Source organism: Octopus bimaculoides, chromosome Z, assembly GCF_046866305.1.
Source record: "Octopus bimaculoides isolate indiv1 chromosome Z, ASM4686630v1, whole genome shotgun sequence".
NCBI lineage: Eukaryota > Metazoa > Mollusca > Cephalopoda > Octopoda > Octopodidae > Octopus > Octopus bimaculoides.
In genome coordinates, this window is record NC_142944.1 from 3,049,235 (window position 1) to 3,073,177 (window position 23,943).

Genomic DNA, 23,943 nt, shown 5'->3' on the forward strand with positions numbered 1-23,943 from the left:
CCATTATATGATACGGAGTGAACCAGTGAAGTGCCTTGGATTATATAATCCCTAATGAGGACTTAACTTCTTCGAATTAACTGTCTGTCTGTCTGTATATATATATATATAGAGAGAGAGACCCCCCCCCCCCACACAAATAGATACAAAACAAATGTAGATACATGTATTTAAATTGCATGGCTGGGTGTCTACTCTACATGCTGCATGAGTTTTTTTCGCAGAGGGTAGTATGACCAGGAAATTTGACGCTTGATTGTGCACCACAACAGATCACTTTATCGAATTAAATGTTGATAACGGCTGTGAATTGAAGAAATTCAATAAGGAATACAAATACATAATCAAACCTTCAACATATTCAACCCATTACGTTTTTACATTCATTTGTATAGTTTCATTCATTTGTATAAGATAATACACAGCAACATCTAGAGATCTATTCTAAAATAATTTGCAGTCCTTTCTTCTTTCCTTACTATATTCCCCATCATCTTCCTCACAACCAACATATAAGTACTGACAAGGAGTGCATTATAAATGGAAGTATATATCATATATGGGAATTTTGCAATGTTGTGCCACACGCTGTAGAGTACAATGTAGATAACAGTGGTGCGCTGTATAAATAGACATGGCTACAAATTTTGGCACTAGGTAAGCAATTTTAAAGAGAGGGGCCAGTCGATTACGTCGCGGTACTCAACTTGTACTTATTTTATCGACCTGAAAATGATGGAAGGCAAAGTTGACCTCAGCGAAAATTGAACTGCTATGTATTTTGTTCGAGCCAGCAAAATCACTGCACGCAGTGATTTTGCTGGCTCGATGTAATTTTTTTATTTCTAACAGACATGTATGTATGTATGTATGTATGTATGTATGTATGTATGTATGTATGTATGTATGTATGTATGTATGCATGCATGTATGTATGTATGTATGTATGTATGTATGTATGTATGTATGTATGTATGCATGTATGTATGTATGTACGTACGTATGTATGTATGTAGGTATGAATATGCGTGTGTGTATGTGCGTGTTATAATCCCTTGTATTGGCTGTATATGGTGCTCTTCGTTGTAGTATCCCTACAATAATTGCGTTTCGAACACTTGTTTCCAAAGTGTGCAGAGTGACTTGTGTATCACGGAGTATATCTAGCTCCATTGTTAATACTTTATTTACTTCTGTATAAGTTGTACTATTTTACTCTTGATTTTAATTGAAAAAAAAAATCAAAAACAAACAAGAACAAACTGGGTTGGAACTTAAACACGGGGGCAAAACTAAAACTGTGAACAGAAAACATTTTGTACCAAGGTTTAACACTAAATTAGTGGTGCGGCTCATGCATGAACAAATACGGTACTTTGAACGTCTGCACTGAATTGTATAAATGTAGTACAAGACAGCATGGTGTAGAATTGTATAAACCGTATGATAAACAATTCATTGTGAACATTATTGAAAAAGTTGCCCGATACCCGATGGTATCACAAAGTGTATCATATACAACCAAGAAATTGCATATAATACTCGTAAAAGAAAGAATTATATATGATTTTGAGATGGGATTACTTAAAAAGAAAAGAAAGAAAAGGTGGTGGTCGGGTGGAATCCAAAACACTTGAGAAGGTACATAAATTTCTTGCTGCAAAACAACACTTACTTTTTTTTCTTCAGCATTAACAAAAACGTGGGAGTAGCATTTCTATAAAGTAAAGTTTAAAAACTACGGATCTAACGAACGGATGGCGCCGAAGAAAGGAAAATAACTAAAAATTAAGGCATGTCTTTATAATCATTCAAATTATTTGTCAATGAATGCGCTACTAATCCTTCATGACTGGTAGACAGAAGAACTGGGGTGTGTGCGTTATTTTTTAATCTTTTAATCTTGTTTTACTCATTACACTGCGACCATGCTGGGGCACCACCTTGAAGAATTTTAGTTGAACGAATTGAACTTAGTACTTATTATTTTTAAGCCTAGTACTTATTCTATCGGCCTCTTTTGCCGAGCCGTTAAGTTATAGGGAAGTAAATACACCAACACCGGTTGTCAAATGGTAGTTGGAGACAAACACAGGCACAAAGACACAGACATACTCACATCTCTCTCCCCCTCTCTTTCTCTATCTATATATCTATATCCGATGGGCTTCTTTCAGTTTTTGTCTACCAAATCCACTCACAAGGCTTTGGTCGTCTCAAGGCTACAGTAGAAGATACTTGCCCAAGGTGCCACGCATTGAAACCGAACCGGAAACCATGTGGTTTCACCTGAATTGCGAATAAGCATTCATCATTACTATACCATAATCCGTTAATTATAATTACCTCCCTTCATATCCTACTCCATATGTAAACGAACCGTCAGTTAATTAGACCAACTGCAGCTCATATCTCTACATAAACAGATGTGAATTAAAGAAATATACGTACTCTGTGTCTCAGGTTGTATGTCAACGTCAGGTTCCGCTCAAAAGAATGAGAAAATGAATGATAGAATTTCAAAACACTTAACAAGTTGTCTCGTTTAATAACATGAAGATCACAGTATGTAAGTGCTTTTACATTAGCAGCAGATTGTCCAACTGTTGATTCCTTCCAAAAGTTGTCTCCAAAGACATCACCTTTACCTGAAAAGAAATAAAATAAAACATAATATTGGTTTTAAACTTTGGCAGAAGGCCAGAAATTTCAGGGGCGAGATTAAGTCAATTACATCGACATTAGTCCTTGGCCGGTACTTATTTCTTCGATCCCGAAAGGATGAAAGGCAAAGCCGTCCTAGGCGGAATTCGAACTCAGAAAGTAAGGACGGACGAAAAACCGCTAAGCATTTCGCCCGGCACCGTAACGATTCTGCCAGCTTACCACCTTAAAAAGAAATAAAATATAATATTAATGCTCGATTCAGTGTGTTGACATATGCGGCCATTCACACGTACTTACGCGTACACAAACAACCTGGATCGTTAGCTTACATGTTGATGAAGTTCTTTCTGCCCTCCATTCTAGAAATTCTAGCGTACCCCGAGTTTTGGTTTGATCTTCCATTCTCCTCTTATACATCAAGGACTTACGTACCACAACACTACCCTTTATTTCCTTCTTTCCTCCCTAATATACACCGATTTTTCATTATCCGTTTGCAACCTGGATATTACACGCTAATCGTACACTGACAACGAGAAGAGAAAACTTGAAGATACCGTCCAATGAGCAGAAGTCTCTTTCAACAACAAGAAAACATAAACGCTTCTTCTATCAACAAATTTTGATTGCACTCCTACCTTAATCATGTGCATCACTCAGCTAGAGCCCTCAAAATCGCTCTAATTTTTGGGTCTTACTATCACCGAGAATCTGTTCTGACGAAAGCACATCCCTAACATAGCTGTTATTATTAAGGGCCAGAAGATACTTCATGCCCTACAATAAGTCGAGGTGACGACCACAATGGATTGTTCTCACATCTAAGACGGCATTCGGTTAAAGTATCATAAATTTTCTAATTACGTTTAATGCAAATGTGTAAGGAAAGTAAATGAAAGTATTTTTAGTATCAGTCTAAGGTAGGCGAGTGAATACAAATTATTTATTATTTTGTGTTTCCTCAATTCTCTTTAGTAACTAACACAGAACTGGGACCCGATTTGTTTGATAGAATGTAATAACGTCCGTGTCATGTAAAATAACACGCAACAAACAAATGTTATAAAGGAAAATGAAAAGTCTTGCAGACAAAGCGTTACGGTTTCCATGTGTCAATTTTTAATGCGGGTCCGATTCCTGGTTGAGGTTAAACCAATTTACTTACTCTTCTAAAGCCATTGGGAAAGGCTTGAGCGTCACAGTTCCCATTTATACCTTTCTATAAATCTTTGGGATTTTGTGTCTAGTCTAACAAAAACAAATCAATAATAAAATTGAAGGGTAGCGAGTCGATATCAGATCGTCGTATTCAATTTTCGACGTTTAATTTTCCATCCTCGACTTTGGTTTTTCAAGCTTCCAAGATTGGCGAAAATAAATGGGAAATTAAATTTTCTTTTAAAAATGCAAAAAGAAAAAGAACCCCGAAAATCCATAATAAAAAAAAATTCCTGATATAGCCTACCACAATAGTCTGTAGATAATATGTTATCATTTATAGCATGTATCTCAAATTTGGGGCATAAATTGAGTTAAGACAGTGCATTGCACGACAGCTACCATTGTCAATGTTGTACTACAATCCGATATATTAGTTTTTAAAATATATTGGTATACAATTAAAAATAATTATCTTAAAGTAATAAAGAGTTACATTATTGCGTTTTCCTCAATAAATTATGCAGGGTGGGAAACATTGAGTTCCAATGCCATATATTAGACGCATCCCTAATTCTTGAGAAAAAAATGTGTTTAATAAGTTGGGTTTTACAATACACAAAGAGAATAATAAATTTCCTTCAAGTTTGAATAACAACAATACCACTATTGAAGAAAACAAATTGAGAAATGAAAATACCGAGAGTTAACTAACATTAATATTACCAAAATAATAATCATAGAATTTAAAACAAATTTTATCGAATCCGGTAGTATGAAATTTAAACATTCAAAACGTTTAAACATTCAAAACGTTTAAACATTCAAATGTATTTAAATGAAATTATGAATAAAGTATTAATGAAAGCCAATAAATACAGAAACCTTGTTCAAAAAACGAGGATATTTTGTTGTGTTACATTTGCTGGTTGATTACATGGATGATATTAAGAAAGGGACTTGAATAGAACTATACAGATACCGAGAAAAAAATCGTCTAGATGAAACACACAAAAGAGGAAAACTATCAACCATTCTGTTGTTACGTGTAGAGAACTCTATTATTAAAAAAAGCTCACTTCAATATTTATTTTATTTTTTCCTGCTCTTCATTTGGCAAAATACTAGCATAATTAATTCCTTTAAAAAAATTATGGTTTATTCAAAATTAAAGAATATCAACTCTTACCACATGTTTTTATAGAGACCCTACATTTTATGCCAAAGAAAATTGATTTGATACGGTTCCAAACTTAAAACTGATTAGTAACATATTTAATTTAGGGAATGTAAGTTGATAACAAACATTGAGCTACTTACAAACCGAATGAGTAACTGTTGTAGATCCACTTTCTCTTAAAAGTAGACAAATATAAATACATACATACATACATACATATACGTATTATATATATATATATATATATATATATATATATATATATATATATATATATATATAGAGAGAGAGAGAGAGAGAGAGAGAGAAAGAAAGATAGAGAGAGAGAGAGAGAGAGAGAGAGAGAGAGAGAGAGAGAGAGAGAGAGGAGACACACACACATCTATACGTGTATGTGTTTGTATGTGTACGAGTACTGCTAAATGATAACGTTCTGACCTAAGAAATACATAGAGCTTGTCTTACAACAAACTAATGATAAAAAGCGTTGGAATCAGTTCTAAATATAGGTGCTGACAAACAGTTCTTCGATATATTAGCGACATCAATTGATTTGATCCAAATAGACTTGTACAGAAGGTAAAAAAATCTCACTTGGATGGATAAAAATGGCTACTATATATTTTATTTATATAAGATTTTCCTAAAAATAAAGAAATAGGAATTTATATAGGAAGATTGCCAACAAGGAAGAAGCATACAAGATGCCAACAAACCTGAATGCAGCTACAGTTTTGATAATTAAAAAACAACAAACACAGGGAATATTCAGATTAAGATTATTAACTGTGGAGACCAATCGACCACCTGATATGAACGCAGCATCAAAATTAGTGAAAGGGAGGGATATTAATGGTCAGATGAAGAATATGTGAAAATAAAGAAAATGTGTTTATCAATATTGGCTGAAGATATTTGCCATTGTACATACTTTTATATTCACAAATATATATATAAAAAAACCCATTAAGTTTTGAAAAATTCAGATCATAATCAGTTTATTCTTATAGGTGTAGCTAGGATTTCGAAGGAACATATTCTTTAATAATGGTTTCAAATTTTGGCACAAGGCCAGCAATTTCGACCTCTGTACTCCCATTGTGCTTATTTTATCAACCCCGAAAGGAATGAAAAGTAAAGTCGATTTCGGAGAAGTTTCAACGCAGAACATAAAGGCGGACGAAACGCCGCTAAGCATTTTCCTCGACGTGCTAACGATTCTGCCAGTTTCCTTCCTTAAATAGAATCTCTTATATTAAAACTGATTTTCAGTTTTCGTCCAATTTGTCGAAAATACACAACAAAATAAGAAAGAAAATTAAAATAAAAGCTACATAATAATTATATTCGCACCGAGCTGCGGGAAGGTTTTGTTTTCGCAGTAATTCAGTAACTGTTGCATCGTTTGACTATAATTTCTGTCCGAGTATCAAGAGACTAATTTTACTTCTAGGAATCGATCCTTTTAGATATATCTGAAATACACGCACATACACACATTTACACTCGCCTCACCACAGAGATACACCCATATATTTATACACAGACGTGTATAGAATAAAGAAACATATGACAATATATGTTCTTGGTTAGTGCTTCTCATAGGGTCGAGAAATAGGGATTGACAATGGGACGTATAATTTGCCATTTAATAAAATTAAGATATTGCTTAAAACATTTAAAATTTATCCAACAGCTTGGCGTAAAAAGAAATTATATTGATGTAAACTCTGTTTTGTCTTCTCATTACTAAAGAGCGGAGATGGTGTCAGTAAAACAAGACTAATATTTTGGCGGAGGAGGGGGAGAGCTTTTGTCAGTCTGAGAGACGCTGCTTAATGACACATTGATCAAACCTTAATACTGCACATACAAAGAACTATTTTGTTGAGCCGATGAGGGAGCTGCTACTTGATGGCTCCCTCTGCTAGAAATAGCAACCACATCTCCCTCGAACCGCAAATTAGCAACTGTCTTAAAGAAAGAAATCCTTAAACAACAACAGCAACTGTTTTGGCTCCAAGTACATTGGCGTTTACATCCTTTGGATTTAATCACACTGATGTAAGTTTATTCGTTAACTATTTACATGGTTTCGAAATTTTAGGGTTTATAGACTCTGCTTGAGTGCTTCATATATTAAAACTATTTTGCCTTTTTTAAAATGACTTCGAACCAATTTTTGGGAATGGTATAATACAGTTATGATGTCATGTAATTTTACTAAGCAGGATAATTTTCTTAGTACCGACCAAACAGATATTGTATTGTAATTATAAGTGAAATGAGCCAACTAAACACAAAGTTAGAATATCTCGTCAAATTGTAGAAGCAAGTCATTTGGGTCACTCTGTAGATTTGTGTCATGTAAAATGTGATGTTGGCGAAATAAGCTGGAGATTATCATAGTTGTCAGAAATGTTAATTCACAGAGAAACATCATTCTTCCTGAATGGAAGCATCAGTAGGTTAAAGGCTGTTTTTTTTTTCATGAGAGAATTCGAGCTCAGTTTATCTGAGCACTGTTAACTTAATGAAACCTTTATTAGATATTAAGTGCTTCAACTAAGTGTGGTGAGGAAGAGTATCATCCCACAGCACTATCGACAGAATACGAATCTTAGATCTTTTGGTTAATAAACTGCAAAGTAGGCTGTCGCCCTTTCTTTTATGGAAATGGTGTAATTATTCTAGCATAATACAGGTACGAATTTTATTGACACCGCTTGGATTAAAAGCAATGTTGACTTCATCGAAATTTGAACTCTATACTGTGGGGGCAATAAACAAAATAAAGTAAAGTGTCGAAAGCGCCGTTTCACAGTCTCATTAACGCTCTTTGTAAAATTAAACACAAAAGTAGAAAATCGTGAAAAATGGAATAAAAGACAGTAAGAGATTTGTGACGTGTTATTTCGCCTTTCAGATGACATTATTTAAATACGTATGCTTGTCTGTTTATTTATATGGAAATACGCTAACTGCTATTGGAAATCTGCATGTACTTCAGACATTACACAGAGTTTACATCGATCTAATATATTAAGCATACTGAAATTACGAGTCCAAAGAAGAGGAAATGGAATCATTCATTATATTGGTTTTGCCAGTCAAAGCGACCACACCAAAGGAAGCGTGATGGGCTAATTGCTTTATATTATCAACTTGTTGGTTAGTTGTGAATTACTCTAAAGGAAAATCGAACGAACAAATCAATATGATAAATCTGAATCTATATGTTCATTCTAAACGGCTGGAAACATTCTCATATTATCTATCTATCTATCCATCTATCTATCTATCTATCTATCTATCTATCTATCTATCTATCTATCTATCTATCTATCTATCTATCTATCTATCTCTTACTCCCACTCTCTCTCTCTTTATGACCATCTGTCTATTTCTATCTCCCTCCTGCCTGCCTGCCTGTCTGTCTGTCTGTCTGTCTGTCTGTCTGTCTGTCTGTCTGTTAGTTTTAGGTAAATTCTGTAAGGGAGTGTTCTGCATACCTATATGATAAGGTTTGTAGTGTCCCCAAAATTTGAAATTATCTTTGCAGTTACTATTTTGATTTTAAACGCATCCACCGAGGATTTCTGTCTGCTAATTGCTTGACTAAGCCCAGCTGATCAAAATTTTCAGCTCAACATTTGGCATACAAGATCCAACCATATTCATAAGTTTACCTGCCTCCCTGTTTATCTGTATGTCTACCTGTTCTTCTGGGCTGTCTCTGTGTATGCTGTGAATTTTAATGTCTGCTATTTGCCTATGTATTTATGCATGTTCGTATGTTTGTCTGTGTTTGTGTATGTATATATGTATTTGTGAATGCATGTGTATGTATGTATATATGTATGTATGTATGTATGTATGCATGCATGCATGTATGATTGTATGTATGATTGTATGTATGCATGTATGATTGTGTATGTATGTATGTATATGTATGCATACATGTAAGTATGCATGTATGTATGTATGCATGTATGTATGTATGTATGCATGTATGCATGTATGCATGCATCTATGTGTGTGTATGTATGTATGTGTGTATGTATATGTATATATGTATTTATGACTGTAAGTATGTATGAGTGTATGTATGTATGCATGCATGCATATATGCTTGTATATATGTATGCATGCATGCATGTATGTATGTGTGTATGTATATATGCATATATGTATGCATGTATGTATGTACATATGTATGTATGTACATGTATGTACGTATGTATGTGGCAAAGTTCTTTTGTTTTCTCGTTTTCAGCCTCTGTTTTAGTCCAGACAGCTGAAGGGGTTTGTGGATATCTGAATTAGTTGGGTTGCGCATGTATATGTGTGCGTGTACATGTATGTGAGTGAGATTATCTTGCAGTAGGTGTGCATGTCATTTTAGTACACAAGTGTGTGTGTGTGTGTGTGTGTGTGTGTGTGTGTGTGTGTGTGTGTGCGCGCGCGCGCGTGTATAAATTCCTTGCATATGCAAATATGCACAGTGTTCGCCCCAAAGAATCTCAGAAAAGAAAATCCATTTAATGTTTCACAGATTTTCAATGTATCTTTGATTGATTGTGTTTGGAGAATGCGAATCAGTTTTCTTTGTACTGTTTGGAGAAACCTAGTATTTCTAGGCTTTTATACAAATCTGTTGTTGTTGTAGCCTAGAGTACCTAAATAAGATAATCCCATTCGCATACATGTACCCATGAATCCCTTGAGCTGTCTGGAGTAAAACAAAAGCTGAAAACAAGAGAACAAAAATGCCTTGCCACATACATAAACAATAGATACAAATGATAATCTACAACCTCGATATAAGAGCTGAAGGTTTCTTATTAGTTGTCCGTACTCGTATTATTAGTTTTCGTTTTCCTCAGATTTTCATGTGATCCGCCGGGTAGTTGGCATCTACAACTGTGCAGAACTTTTCTTCTCTGTTCCACAGAACAACATTTGTTCTGTTGTGCATGCAACGAATTGCTTGTCCTACCGGTTCTTTACTTTAAAAATGAGTATACATTCTGGATTTGGTGTGCCTGCTTTGGTATGTCTACTAGAACAATCCTTCCTACGTATAGCGTTGCAGACGGATAACATCAGTATCACGTCTCATGGGAAGGTTGCGGATATTTATGTATGATTTCTTCCACATTCGTACGACACAATCATCACTTTCTATCGCAGCATGGAATTTTAAAAACATTATCTTTCTTGTTGGTCAGATATTTAGTGGCTATCCTCTGTTTCAGAATAGTAATTGGAGAGCCTGCAAAGCCCAAGAGAAACTAGGTCTGTTAATACCGTTGGTATTCTCAAACTTTCGGGAAAAATATCTATGCATAACTTCCTGCTGGTATGACGAATATTTCTTATCAAAGTCTCTGTTTACGCAGATTAATCCAGCCACCATTGGTTCACATGGAACTGTTGTGCCCTCAGAATACTTGATTACGAGTTATTCACCTAATCTCATTACATTAATTTCGCTGAAGCGTGTACATGGGATGTATTAGTTTCTCACTTTAGCGTTCAGATGTTATTGTTGTCTAAGTAACGCGGCATTCAAAGGCTGTCTGAACTGATCTTCTGGCTCTACTCACATCCATCCATTCATCCACCCCATCTATTTAATATATATTGCCTCAGCGTCATCCGTGAAATGAAAGTTACCAGTCGTCTTTAGTATCTTTCTAGTCTTGAGAGCCAAGTTGTAGATCTTGTCAAGTGTCCAGTCTAATATCTCTGGTAATGCTATTGATATCTGATACTTAGTCTAGACGATTATCTTTACTCGTTTGACTATCAAATATGAACTTATCTTGACTATTCCTATGTCTATTTAGTTTTATGACCAGTCCTAACTGCCTATTGACGTTCGAATACAGATTTATGTAATCAACTTTGGAGGTTGGCGAGTTTGTGAAGAGGGACTCTCCTTTGAAGGCCCGCAAACGTAACCATGCCGTGTTTACATTCCACGATGTAGGAGTTCTCGTGAAACCAAGTTTGCCTTGTTTATTCTCTCTAGCCATTACTCGTTCATCGAAGCTGATACAATGCTGAAAGATTAATCTCCAAGAAAGATTAATCTCCGTTCGAAACGGTCTAAATTCACCACCTCAATTACATGTTCACTCCAGCTGCTTCATCAATATACATCTCTTACTCCTACTTCCCCTTTCTACAATCCCCTCTCACTATCCACATCTCAACTTACCCTCACACCTACGCATACGCCCTTAACATACCAACACAACATCCTCATATGTACGCACTTCTCTTCCATCACTCTTTCCCATACCTTTACGCTTCTTATTTATACATACACATTGCTGAGATTCGCGACTCATTGATTTTTCATAACTAACGGTTTTCGACTGTTTCTTGACTATCCTATTCTATGGTTCTCATCTTAGTTTCTAAATGCCTCACTTCTTCCATCTTGCCTCTTTGGAACACCTACGCTCCCTTGCACGTCGGCATGTTAACACATACATACCTACACAAACCGTCTTGCAGACACACGCATACCCACACATATGTATTCCTTATATATTCATATCACTATTCACCCACCATCTTGTGTCTTTAACAAACACACACAACTTCCCCTACCGCTTATCTCCCTTTACTTTCTACTTTTCTTTCAAATAACTCGACGTATTTTTAGGGCTTTATATTCTATTTGCTTTTCTTTTTAAATTCGACCTTTGTTGGGTATGGATTGAACATGTATATTAGAATATATTGGATTAAAAAAATGCTTTGAAAACGAAATATAATCTGTCTACTCCGTTATATTGTTTTACACCATGTACTTCCAAAAAATATTTTTTTTACGCAAGGTCAGTCAGTTCCAGCTTTTAATCCATTCAAAACAACAATTTTTTTTCTGCAGACTTTATCAAATTCGTATCACAGTTATCGCCTCTCCTCTCTGCGGATTTTACCAGCTTTTGTTTTTACAGTCAGACCTCTCCGGACATTTACCTGCGTTTTTGTATTTTTTTAATTTTTTTCTTTGACTTCGTTTCTCTTTACAGAGCTCAAATCCTTTCTTTATGTTTCTTATTATAGTTCAAATCAGTGGTTCTCAACCAGGGTCTGTATGACCCTCGGGGGTCAATAAAAGATTCAATTGTTCAAATTAATCTGCTATAAACTGGTTATACTTCTCCAATACACAAAATATTTTAATATTTTTTAAACACAATTCCTAATAATATCTAATTATGAAAATATGAAATGATTTTTTGGAAATCGAATAACTAGGTCAATCTGAATAGAATAGCAATCAAAGGGATTCATGGTGAAAAATGGTTGAGAAACACTAGTTTAAACGTTCTTTGTTAAAACATCTTACACTCATAGACCTGCATATAAATCTATCACGCCTTCCGAGTTCCTCTTACTTTCCGATTTTTTAAACAATTTTTTTTCCATTTATATAAAAAATATGTCGTAGATTCAATCGATCCGTTTTGAAGTTAACCGACTTTTTTGATATTCAGTTATTCAATCTTGGAAATATTTAACAAAATATAATAAAATAATTATAAATTGAATATTAATTAAGAATGTGGTCTACCATATTATCAAAGACGTGAAATGAAAGGAAAATATAAAACTAAAAAGGAACCCTTATAGAAAGACAGTGTATTCTCAAATTCGTGGATAAGATATATAATGCCTTCTTTTAGGTTTTTAGGAAGTTTACCACTTGCAAGGAAACTCTGGAATAGTATCTGAAGTAGTTTCGCTAAAGCTTGCTTACAAGACTTAATAATAATTAATAATAATAATAATAATGATAATAATAATAATAATAATGATAATAATAATAATAATAATAATAATAATAATAAAAATAATAATAATAATAATAATAATAATAATAATGATAATAATAATGATAATAATAATAATAATAATAATAATAATAATAATAATAATAATAATAATAATAATAATAATAATAACAACAATAATAATAATAAATCAGCTAAGATTTTACTATAAATGATAGAATGTTAGACAATCCCCACCCCGCAAAGAAAACCTTACACTTATTTATCACTTACTGGATGACTGCAGTTTCAATTACATAGCAAAACGACTGTCATTAGTTAAGGTCAAATAAATTTGGTTTACACTTTCTAAAGTTATCCAACACAACGGCAAAAAAAGAATAATTAATATGGATACAAATTCTATTTCGTCTATTCATTAATAAAGAGAAAGCAAAATGTATTTTCACTAATATTTTTACGAAGTGGTGGAAATGCTTCCTTGGAGAACCATTGTTTTCACTTATTTTACTACACTTGCTAGTCATTCATCCTTAACAGGAAATAGGTATTCTATAAATATTAGAAAATGTTATGCTTCGAGTTATGTTTGCGTCAAGCCTCTCTAGCAAATCGAACGTTCTCCGTTGACTTTAAAATATATCGTGGTGCTTATGTGTCTCAGGACCGTATGTCAGTAATAAAGTGAACTAAAAAGGAAGCTGTTTTTTCGCTACACTTCCGCTCTGTCATTTCATTGAAATCTATGAAAACCTGGAGCGCTATATTTCATCTTCATTGCTAATAATATATCAAAATTTGACAGCAAATACGTTGATAATATACAGTTTTCATAAGCCGTCATAAGCCAAACATATTTTTGTAAATAAGTAATTCAAAAGTCGTTAAAGGTGCATTGCAATGTATATTCAAAATACTAGCATACGTAAAAGAACCATAAAGGTAAAATTATCAATTTAGAAATGAAGGGTACTACTTGTAACAATAGCATGCTAAAGGTAGCATGATTATGCAGCAGATAGTTGAAGCGGGAATGTTTTTGACCCTGGTTCAGTATTATTCACTGACGAGAACAAAGTGATCATTCACAAAGTTCGAAATCATTGTGATATGGGCATGTCTAATTTTCATTTTCGATTCCTTTCGTCTATGGTACGAGGTCTTAAAATGTTACTGCTCGTCCCCTCGATTTCGCCCTTGTGTACAAGTGAAAACTGTGGTTTTGAGTTGTTTTAACTGCCATCTTTAGCATGCTGGGGCTACTACTAGTAGCCAAATATAATATGTATTTGTATATTACAATCCGTTATATTTCATTTTACTATGTAGCATGTATGCACGTCAGTATATGCGTCTGTTTGTGTATATGCGAGTGTGTATGACTGAACGTAAGAGCAGTAGTATGTAAACGGATAATAATTAAGGAATTATATCGTCCAATATTGACAGACATTGGTTGTGGATTTACATTAATGTGATTTTCTTAGTCAACGCCAAAAATTCGATCGTGAGTAAAGCGTTCAGTTCCATATTTAAGAGATGAGGAATTAATGTACGTTATTTACATTATTTACAATTGGCGGATATTTGTCCTCATCTTGTTTGTTGTTAACACGTTTCAGCTGATATACCCTCCAGCCTTTATCAGGTGGCTTGGGGAAATTCATAAGGTATTTTTCGATGTTGTTGTTGTTATTATTATTATTATTATCATTATTATTATTGTTGTTGTTGTTATTATTATTATTATTATTATTATTATTATTATTATTATTATTATTATTATTATTATTATTATTATTATTATTATTATTCAGGCCACTGCCAGGAATCGAACTTGGAATCTTGGGGTTAGTAACCTGCGCTCTTAACCACTACGCCATATGCTCACGGGCACATGGTGTAGTGGTTAAGAGCGCGGGCTACTGAGCCCAAGATTCCGAGTTCGATTCCAGGCAGTGACCTGAATAATAATAATAATATAATAACAACATTGAAAAAATACCTTAGGAATGAGAACCCAAGTTCGAAATTTCCCCAAGCCACCTGATGAAAGCTGGAGGGTATATCAGCCGAAACATTGTGTTAACAACAAACAAGATGAGGACAAATATCCGTCAAATGTAAATAATGTAAATAGAGTAAAACGTTGTTGCTGTTTAGGCTCCTTACCGATCGACTAATCCAGTGGTTCTTAACTACTTGTTTCCTATGAATCCCTTTGGTTCCTATTTTATTCATGGGGGTTCCCGTAGCCATTCAGTATTTAAAAAATCCTATTACATAGGAGTAGCTGTGGGGTAAGTAGCTTTCTTCCCAACCACATGGTTCTGGGTTCAGTCTCACTGCGTGGCACCTTGGGCAAGTGTCTTTTACAATAGTCTCGGACCGACCAAAACCTTGTGAGTGGATTTGGTAGTATATATGATATATATATATATATGTTTCTGTGCCTGTGTTTGTCTCCCCACATCCCTTGATAACCGATGTTGGTGTGTTTACGTCCGCGTAACTTAGCAGTTCGGCAAAAGAGACCGATAGAATAAGTACTAGGCTTACAGAGAATAAGACCTGGGGTCGATTTGCTCGACTAAAGGCGGTGCTCCAGCATGGCCACAGTCAAATGACTGAAACAAACAAAAAATTAAAAAAGAAGAATAAAGGAATATTTTTATGGTTAAATAATATTAATTACTGTATTAAAAAAAATTGCTGAAATATTTTGTTTATTGCGGAAATTTAACCAATAAATTTTAACAACAAACTCTTATGAGGACCCAGAAGGGCCATATGGACCCAGGTTGAAAACCACTAGACTAAACCTATTATTAACGATTTTCCAGCCGTGACATCTCAGATCTTCTCTCAGGCATTATGTACTCCCGAATACATTCACCTATGAATCCTTTTCTAAACCTTGTACAGTATTGTTTGTCGGACGACATTTTCTTGCTATTTCTAACACGTCCAACGACCACGTGGAAAATCCTGTGTTGGCTCGACAATAAAATGTCTTTCTAAATACTCGAGATATGTTTGATAGAAATTTAAATTGGGTTCAGCACTTCTTGAACTAAAGAAACAGTAAAAACGATTAGTCGAAAAGAGGTTCCATAAAAAAAATACTTATTGAAATATTTAAATGTTTTTTAAATGTGATGAAATAATGAAACAAAAATTATATGCAAAATAACTGATAAGTGTATACACATGTTTATATTTGCTCCCTCTCTCTATATATACATACATAGATGTGTGTATATATATATATATATATATATATATATATATATATATATATATATATATATATCTAGCAATTAATATATACAGATCCATCCAACCATGATATATATATATACATGTGTGTGTGTGTGTGTGTGTGTGTGTGTGTGTGTCTAATCACTTAATAAGCAGGGCATCATCTTTCTGAGTCACTGAGTCTCAGTTTTATTGTTATTTCCTGTTAAGTAGCCAATCAATCTGATTTCTTAATTCCTGTTACGCACTTTTGCAGTAAGAGACAAGAGAGGAGAACGAGAAGAAAGAAGACGAGAGAGATAGAGATAAAGAGAGATAGAGAGAAAGAGAGGGAGGGAGGGAGGAGGAAAGACAGTCAGTAGATGTGAAAGAGATTACATCACTTGTGGTTCGGTTTGTATTTGATGAGGAACTTGACTTTCGCATGAATAAAACTCATGCTTTTGTCTTTTGTTGATTCTTTTACCATGTTGACGCAAACCAAGTGGATTTAAACTAAAAAGCATTCTAGCCATGACCATCCTTTTGTATCGGCAGTCAGGTGTAGGGCTCATAACCCTTTATAGAACCTCAGAGACTGCTTGGAAGAAGGTAGGAAGTTATTCTATAATCAGACACTAGCCCCATATACTTGCAACAGTATGGTTTCCATTTCATGCACCCACGAACAGGTACTAATGTTAAACCAGGCGATGGAAAAAAATTACCAGCTATACGTGCAGGGTACGGTTGGATTTTACCTCAGAATGCAAAGAGTCGGAACTAATAGTGCAAGGTATGGCGTTCGACGATGTAATGATTCTGAAAGCCCATCATCCTAGATTGGAACTTTCCTCAGAAAAATGAATGGGAAAAATGAACCCCTTGGGAGTTTAACTGAGTTGTAAATAGGTTGGAATAGATATCACAAGGCATTTCGTCCGATGCTGTAACAACTTGCAATTTGCTACCAGAATGTAAAATAGTAACGACCAAAGAGAACTTTCAGGAAGCAAAAACCACAGATCAATGTAAGAGAATATCGAAGGAAATACATACAAGATTCACAGAGATATGTTGGACAATGATTCAGCGGGGATAAAAGGTTTCTTCTGAGGTTTATGTATGCCGAGAACAGCTTCATCAATATCAAAACGCTCTTCATTTTGTTAAACCCCAATATTGAAAAGATCATTTAACAAGTATTTTTCAACCCGACAAGAAGTTACAAAACATTTATTCTGGTATTATGCCATTTCTAGAATCCCACCACCTTATTCATACTACCATTTTCATATTCCTAAGCACAGTAAAATGTTATTACTATTAAAAAAAAAAAGAAAGAAGCTTTATATTACAGCTCATAGTTATTTTACTTACCAAGAATTGCAATCACTTCGTCGTCTTGAATAACTTCAAGAGATCCAGTGACCACAAAACATAATGAGTCTAAACTTTCTCCTTGATGATAGATGAGATCACCCGGTGCACTATGAGTCATCGTGAAATGCATGGCTAGAGCTCGCAGACAGCCGTCGCTTGCCAATCGGAAAGCCGGATGTTCGCAAAAGACTTTCCGATTCAAATGAACACAGATGTCGGCTTTCATATCTTTTGGGCAATAATTCAATACCTAATGAATAGAACGAAACAATTCATTTGGGAGCTTTTGGCAAACTCTATAAAAGTTTAATCATGAATAAATCATAGTTTATGATATCATGTAGAAAAACATATTCGACGCTGGCACAGAAAACGATTTAGAGATTGGAGCATTTAATATAGAGAATTCCTTCGGGATTCTTAATAGCATAAAAACTATTGCGATATGGTTTCCAAAAGCAATACTTATAAAGGTAACAATGATGCAAATTGATAGCAAGCAAATAATAAATATAGTGTGCATTAATGAAATAGTGAAAGATTAAATGGAAGCTATATATTTTATATAGAATCATATTCACACAAATATCTTTAAATATTTATTCGTATGGTTATAGAGAAACTGTTGTAATTACAGAGACAGCTTATGTATTTAACACAAAAATAAGAACACGGGCTATTGTTTAGAATAACCGAAATTTTGGAAAAAATCCATTATCGTTGAAAGCTGCTGTAAAGTTAATTATTATACAATCTCTATGCAAACGCACATTACGCACACACTCACGCACAGACAGACAGACAGACAGACAGACAAACAGACAAACATACAGACAGACAGACACACACACACACACACACACACACATACTGAGTCGTCGTGCGCGCGTGTACAGTCAGATGTATAATCTATTTATAAATATTTAGATGTGTATATATATATATATATATATTGCACAAACACACACATATATAGATTTACAGACATATTTAGAAACTGAGACTTCGTAAATCACTCCACTCAAATTTCTTGATTTCGATCTTCGGATAATTGTGAGCAGGGAGATTTGTATATGATGGCAAGAATTAAGCAGATAACGTAGGACAAAGGAATTTTATTGTTGTTCAATATGACCGTTATTTGTTTACTTACTAGGTGTGTGGTAGAATTGCTTGTTGAAAAAACAAAATGAAGAATTGGTATAAATAGGAATACGTAAAAAAAATATATAAAGAAAAACACACAAACACACACGCACACACCTATATATATATATGTATGTATATATATATATATATATATATATATATATATATATATATATATATATATATATATATATATATATATATATATATATATATATATAGAGAGAGAGAGAGAGAGAGAGAGAGAGAGATACATACGTACATACATACACACACACACACATATATATATAAACATATACACAAATAAATTTTTTTTTAAAGGCTGTAAGGAAAGCTATCTATTGAAGAGAAATAGCTAAATATATAAAAATGAAAATAATTCCAACAATTCATTCCAAGTGAATTTGACATAGAGATAATTATGCAGGCAAGAAAATAGGTTTTGGTTTTGATAACCTCGCCTTGGGGATAAAAATGGAGAGAATTGTTTGCTGTTTCTATACACTCGACCGAATTATACAAATTATCGGGGTTTATAGTTCGGTCATTATATATAGAAGATTTCTTACCTTGCAAGGTCTTCATAGAGACGCAGTACAATAGGTAATGAATCGTACAAATTTAGGAATATGTCATAAAACACTTTAGTGTAATAATCGTTACTCATGTTGACATAATTTCTTGAGTATCACTTTAAATTTGGATATAAATAGTGATGAAAAGCTTATTTATGAACATAAGAATTCTAGTCAGTCATAGATTGTTCTACGAAATAGAATCTCTATCTTTCTTACCGTCTGATGATGCTACCTTCATTAATGTTTCTTATTATTATAAAAAAGTTCTTCGACAAAGGGGGTCTTTCAAATAAAATGCAACTTGCTATCTACTTTTATGTTTTTAAGCGTGAAAATAGACCGGGAAATATTTTCAGGTATAATCCCAATTTTAGTTTAAAAGTAAAAAGAAATATCTTCAAAGATTTTTTAAATCTTAATTTCTCTTCTTTTTCTGAAGAATTGTAAATAAAATCTTAAGTAGAAATTCGATTATGGGTAACTATAGCTCTTTTGCTATAAAAGTTTCTGATAACAATAATTCTGTCTCTTTCCTTATCTGTAACTGTATTGCTTCAGACAATTAGCCTCTGCTTTTCGAATGCTTTGATTAGTGTACTAAAGTATATTTAGACAATGGCAATGCAGTTTCATCAAAAATAATTTCAACAATGTTTTTGTTTCAGTATATCTATTCTTTCAAGTATTCAGGTAAAAAAAATTATAACATTTATTCAAGTATACTTATTTTTTAAGAAAAATATGCTCCGTTACGTTCAAAATCAACTGGAATATAGTACAAAACGCATTACGTATTATATATGGATGGCACCTCTTGCTTGAATGTGGGGAGTAAATGCTGCTTCAGTGAAAAGTTTTTCATCTTATTTCAAGATGGTTTAAATAAAAGTTCCGAAATGAAGGACCTTGTCCACATAGGCCAGAATATTCTGCATTTAGATTACATATGTCCTAACAGGTTATGTTAAGGACATTTTGCTTTGGACAAAGAAATCATTTCGACGTCATTTTGGTTTATTGTCTCACTTGGTTCTATATGTTTTGGTTTTTTTATTTTTATATTTCTGAGTTATATTTCTTAGGTACTTAGCATTAGTTGAACACTAACATTTTAAAATTTATTTTTTTTACAATTACTTTTGTACACACACACACACACACACCCACACACACACACACACACACACACACACACACACACACGTACACGCACAAATACACACACGCACACACACAAACACACACATAAAAGTGATTGTAAAAAAACACATTTTAAGACGTTAGTGTTTAATTAATGTTAACTGCCCGAGAGATATAACTCGAGGCAGCGAAGCTGGCAGAAACGTTAGTACATCGATATTTCGTCTGCCGTTACGTTCTGAGTTCAAATTCCACCGAGGTCGACTTTGCCTTTCATCCTTTCGGGGCCGATAAATTAAGTACCATTTACGCACTGGGGTCAATGTAATCGACTTAGTCCCTTTGTTTGTTCCCTCTATGTTTAGCCATTGTGGGCATTAAAGAAATAAGATATAACTCAGAAATATAAAAATAAAGAAAAGCATAACAACATAGTACCATATTACGTAATCATCCAAAAATTAGAAACCAGGAACTCGGAGTAACTATTTGTGACTTTAAATTCGAAATAAAGTAACTCTTCCTTAACATTAAGTGCATTTTTTCTTCCTCTTGTTCATATTTTAATGTTTACTGAAATACATGTATATATGTACACACAAATACATATATATCTATGCACAGAAGCACATATATTTATATATGAATCAAACAATTTTTCTTCAAAATACATTAGATTTAAAAAAAATACTACCACTGTTAGTCATACTTGGGAACCTCTTTCAAAGCCTTTTTTTTCATGTCGCAGTCTGCTGTTTAATTCAGTGAGACTTATTTATAAAACTGTTAATTTTTAGGTAATAGAAAGAACACAACATAAACCATAAGCATCACGGTTTTCAGTGTAAAAGCACACTCACACATACACGTATACACGAAGGCAAATATTCAGTAGGCTACGGCACAGTTTCCATTTATTAAGTTCCATTCCCTACGCATTAGTCAAGTCGAGGCTAAAACAGAAAACACATGCCAGATGTGCCGCTCATTTGAATAAAACTTGGATCCATGTGGTCTCAAATCGAGCTATTTAATCACACAGCCCTGTCTGTGCCTATACATATATACATTCATATATATATATAAACATACATACATATATACAAACATAGAAGAGTATATCTATGGACAACTGCTTCGAAACCTCCAGCTTCTATATCCAGACTCTGAATTCATATTCATACCAATAATAATTGGAACACTAGGTTTTGTTAGTAAATGCTTAAAGGAGAATCTGGATAAACTGGGATTTTCAGAAGGAGAAATCAACTGGCTGATTCGTACATTACAAGAGTAATCTGTGAGTGGAACAGTAAAAATATGCAAGACTTTTCTCAAGTTCCAAATGTGAATTTGTCTGTGTTAGCTACATCCCAAGGATAGAACCTTGTATCTTTGTTGGAAACCAGCTCCCTCCTCAGATTTATGATAATTAAAAAATAGCAGAGACATTTATAATAATTAAAGATTTATAATAATTAAATAATAGCAGAGGCATACATATATGCAAACATACATACATACATATCTAGATGCATGTATACATACGTACACACATACATTCATGCATACATACGCACATACATATATACATGTATGTATGCATACGTACACACACATATACACATATACACATATACACATACATACATACATACACACACACATACATACATACATACATACATGCATAGTCATACACTGTGTGTAAAAATGAGATCAGTGATGTTAAAACATAGACCGTCAAAAAGACCGAAACCTATATCTACGTTGTCCCTTGACTGCAAACAAAGATCGGGTTGCCATTTTCCTAACTTTGCCCCCTCACTCGACAAATTTTTTTCCTTCAATTTTTGAAATTTTCTCCTTTTTCCTTGAGAGTCACTAATACTTGCAGCTGGATTTATATTTTCTTCCTTCAACGAAGAAAGGTATCTCAGCAAATTAAAAATTTATTTGTAGGCGCAGGTGTGGGTATGTGATAAGAAGCTTGCTTCCCAACTACATCGTTCCGGGTTTAGTCCCACTTTGGGCAAGTGATTCTGGCATGGAATTGATTACCTCGTGTTTATATATTTTAGTCTTGGGTGTACCTGTTGATAACGACTTCACCTTGCAAATTATCTTAAATTGCTAAAATAAGTCAGAAACCAATTTGATCCAGGAAAGATATGGTAAAAGTTTTTATTTTTCATTTCGTTCCTTTCCGGGATTTTATCCCTAATTTTGTGGTTCTAGAACCTAGCTGTTCTTTCTAGCGTAAGGAATCCCATTAGTGGATTCCTCTTATGTATTTAAATATACACTGTACCTATATATATGTATATATGTGTGTGTATGTGTGTGTGTGTGTGTGTGTGTATCTATGGTGTTTATTTACTCCTTATGCAGTTTGACCACCTCCTGTACCTACACCTTTGAACCATCATCGCATCTGATGTGGTTTTTTTTAAAAACCAGACAGTGTTCTGAAAAGACATCCACACAGATTGCATATCCGATTTGGACCACGAAGAGCTGCAGATAAGTTCTGCTCTTTGTGGATCTTAAAATGTCTTTTGAGGCCTCCGTTAGATTTGGAAACCCTCTGGCATACACTGCATTCAAAGGTGTGCACAGACATACAGTTGGTGGAGGTTCGTTTTCCATGGGTTCGCTAAAGAGATTTGAGCCCAGGAAAAGAAAGGCACGGTCTGTCACAAACTGTGCACCTAAAAAGGGATCATTGCCATTCACCTTCTCGATCGTAACATTCTTCCTTAAATCTCTCTTGAGTCTCGAATGCGTTATCCTGACCTCTTCAAACGTTTTCCCACCACTCCACATTTTTGTTCGCCATCCAACTCAACCCGAAGCAAGGATGTCTATGTCCTGTGGCTCCATTCCAAGTGACTTCATGATAGTCTTTATGCCGTCCTTAAACCTTTTTTTAGGTTTATGCCGATAGCGTTTCCCCTCTGCAAGCTCACCATAAAACAGGTGTTTGGGCGTGCGTTCATCTGCCATTCGAACAATATGGCCACACCATCTCATTTGGTTTCTCAAAATCATAGCTTTAATTGAAGTGATTGATGCCTGAAGATGCAAGGACATCTGTGTTTGGAGTAAAAGAACTCCATTTAATGTTTAAAATGCGATGAAGGCATTTTTGGTAGAATTGTTCTAACAATTTAAAATGTCTTTCATTTTAATATATATATATATATATATATATATATATATATATATATATATATATATATATATATATATATATATATATATATATATATATATATATACATATATAATATAGTGAGAATTTACAAAAATAAAGCAAAGGACGAAGACGAGTGTGTAAACAACAAACAGATGTATTAGTTTAAAGGTCGGGAAGTGAGAAAGTCTTTTACGTTTCGAGCCTACGCTCTTCGACAGAAAGGAACACAGAAATAAACAGGGAGAGAAAATAGAAAAAGGCTTAGTGGCTAGCGATCTATTATAGCGAATGCCGGACAGAGGGGTCACACAGGAGAGCTAGGAAGAAGGGGAGATGATAAAGTATACATGACACACATACATCTCTCACTCTCGATGCCCAGATTCTTTTATTCTTTCACTTGCTTCAGTCATTAGACTGCGGCCATGC

The 23,943-nt window shown here is 34.1% G+C and overlaps 1 protein-coding gene across 4 annotated transcripts in view; it reads right to left on the minus strand.

Moving 5' to 3' along the window:
- LOC106884153 (voltage-gated delayed rectifier potassium channel KCNH1) overlaps positions 1 to 23,943 on the minus strand; it is a 435,108-nt gene that overhangs the window by 11,970 nt on the left and 399,195 nt on the right. For all 4 annotated transcript variants that reach the window (XM_014935388.3, XM_014935387.3, XM_052973780.2 and 1 more), the window contains 2 exons: positions 17,443 to 17,695; positions 2,452 to 2,648 (listed from right to left, as the gene is read on the minus strand). In XM_014935388.3, coding sequence (XP_014790874.1) covers positions 2,452 to 2,648; positions 17,443 to 17,695 — 450 coding nt within the window. The remainder of the gene's footprint in view (positions 1 to 2,451; positions 2,649 to 17,442; positions 17,696 to 23,943) is intronic.